General features: G+C 38.5%; 1 protein-coding gene across 1 annotated transcript in view; it reads right to left on the bottom strand.

Moving 5' to 3' along the window:
* abca2 (ATP-binding cassette, sub-family A (ABC1), member 2) overlaps positions 1 to 2,366 on the bottom strand; it is a gene marked incomplete in the record, with an annotated part of 105,889 nt that overhangs the window by 87,487 nt on the left and 16,036 nt on the right. Inside the window, 1 exon segment of the mRNA XM_014340285.2 lies at positions 608 to 701. Within this exon segment, the coding sequence (XP_014195771.1) occupies positions 608 to 701 (94 nt within the window).

Below are 2,366 nucleotides of genomic sequence, written 5' to 3'. Positions count from 1 at the left end.
TATATATATATATATATATATAATTGTAAAATCAGTCCTTTATGACCAGTTTCTAATTTGGAAACCAATAAGCAGTTCATTTTGAAATAGCTGTTTTTTTTCTCTTTTAAATATTTATTTTATGTTCATTAATAAAACAAAAACATTTCTTATCCAATTACTCGATTAACCAATGAAATAACCGACAGGAAGCTTCAAAGATTTGCTTTGTCTGGTAGACACCTGCACTTTTTGTTCACACAGTTTATGCTGGTCTAGTCATTTTTATGTATCTTTAGGTTAACATTTTTTGATTATTATAATTGATAATATATATAAAAATATTCTCTAAACATGCTGAACTTGAATATGAAATGTTTATGTAGCTTTGACAAACTAGATTAACCTAAATCATGGAGACACTAAGAATACCTGTGCTGCAATCACTGCTGTAAACAGCAGGATGCAGTACGAGTGCTGAAATGTTGTTGATTCTGAGGATAGATACAGTAGACATTTAATCCTGGGTATTAGCAACTTCAGTCAAATGTATTGCTTCCACCCCCCATGTCTACTGGTAATACAATTTTCCCACTGCTGTCTTTAGGTTCTCAAACACTCTGCTTACCTTCCTTGACAGGAATTGCTGGCTTCTTCTGCCTCAGACCCAGGAGGATGAAGAAAAGGACGAGCGGGATGAAAATCTCAAAAGCCAGCACCCACTGAATCGGAACAAGAAAGATAATTTACAGGATTATTTTTTCACTCCATTTCAATGAAATCTGGGCTAAACCTAGTCCAGTTTCAGGTCAGTGATCTTGAGTCATGGGTCTTTACCATTACACTCTCCTTGTCAGTTCCCATCACACAGTTCATAGATCATGTTTCACAATAGACTTTACAGAGTTTGCTTACTTTAAGATATCAATCTTTTACATCGGTGAGGGAGTGAGAAAGATGTCCAGCCTGCACAGCTCCTCTTCATTGCAATGCCAAACCCTTTTTATGTGGCCGTTACTCTAAAGCAGGCTGTGCAGTACAGTTTAGTTTGCTCTGTGGGCACGTTACAGATTAAAGACACCATCAAAGACAGGCTGATAGGCCACGTCTGCTGTACAGTCCATTGCAAGATATGTGCCTCACAATCAGAGGAGGAGATGAGATGAAAAGATGCTGACAAAAGTACCATAGTTTAAAACAAAGGTTCACAGTAGATTGCGTGCTTATCACCTCACATTTCTTTACAAATGTGAGATGATCAGGGTGCATTCTGACCACCAGAATAATTCTCAGAAATTACTCCAGAAATTTTCAAGGCAATTTCATCAAGCTCTTTGGCATCTAGGGCAACTTCTTGTCATCTTCTCTTTCAACACTCCTGAATTTCACCTGGACATGGACCCCTTGCAGCTGCAGTGCATTTCATTTAATGAAATCTAAAACAAAGGTGTGTGCTAACAAAGCCAAATGAAGGCCTCGATTCTTTCCAGGAATCATGAATCATCTTGAATCTGACAGCCTCCTCTTTCGTAACACTGTCCACACAGAACTACTGGAACCATGATGTCTTTGTGCTTCTGTCTTGGATGCCCACAGATACACACCCAGCTGCTGCGTGTGCATTCAGTTTGTGAAGGTTAGTGCAGACAAAGAGGCTCTTTAGACAGAGACAAGAGTCCACTGACACAGGTTACAATAAACAAAAATGTCTCTTCTCACATATCAAGTTCTGTTATAGATGATCCATTTAATCTGGCAGCTCTCTTACATCTCAACTTTGGTCAAATTGAAAAAAAAAAATGCTAGAAATAAGGAGATTTTAATGTGTTTTTAAAACTGTATTACTTTTCATTTCTTGGGGAACAAAACAACAGGTTTTTTTCTCAGAGTGTCTGAGTCTACACACACACACAAACACAGGAAACCCCGTTCAGCTATCTTAGTGAGGACCTTCATTGACATAATGCTTTCCCTTGCCCCTTAACCCAACCCTAACCATTAAATATGAATGGCTACCCCTTACCCTAAACCTAACCATAACCTAATTGTAACCCTGACACTGAAACCACATTTTGAGCTTTAAAAATGCCTTCAAATCTTATTTGTGAGGACCAGGTTGTGTGTCCTCACAAGTGACTGTTGGTTCTAACAAGTATAGTACAGGGTGGGCCATTTATATGGATACACCGTAATAACATGGGAATGGTTGGTGATATTAAAGTCCTGTTTGTGGCACATTAGTATATGTGAGGGGCAAACTCCTCAAGATGGGCGGTGACCATGGTGGCCATTTAGAAGTCGCCATCTTGGATACAACTTTTGTTTTTTCAATAGGAAGAGGGCCATGTGACACATCACACTTATTGGTAATGTCACAAGAAAAACAA

The sequence above is a fragment of the Haplochromis burtoni genome, unplaced genomic scaffold (genome assembly GCF_018398535.1).
Source record: "Haplochromis burtoni strain Fernald_Lab_line unplaced genomic scaffold, NCSU_Asbu1 Contig_341, whole genome shotgun sequence".
Lineage (NCBI taxonomy): Eukaryota > Metazoa > Chordata > Actinopteri > Cichliformes > Cichlidae > Haplochromis > Haplochromis burtoni.
The sequence above is the reverse complement of the archived record's forward strand: the minus strand, read 5'-3'. Positions and strand labels throughout refer to the sequence as shown.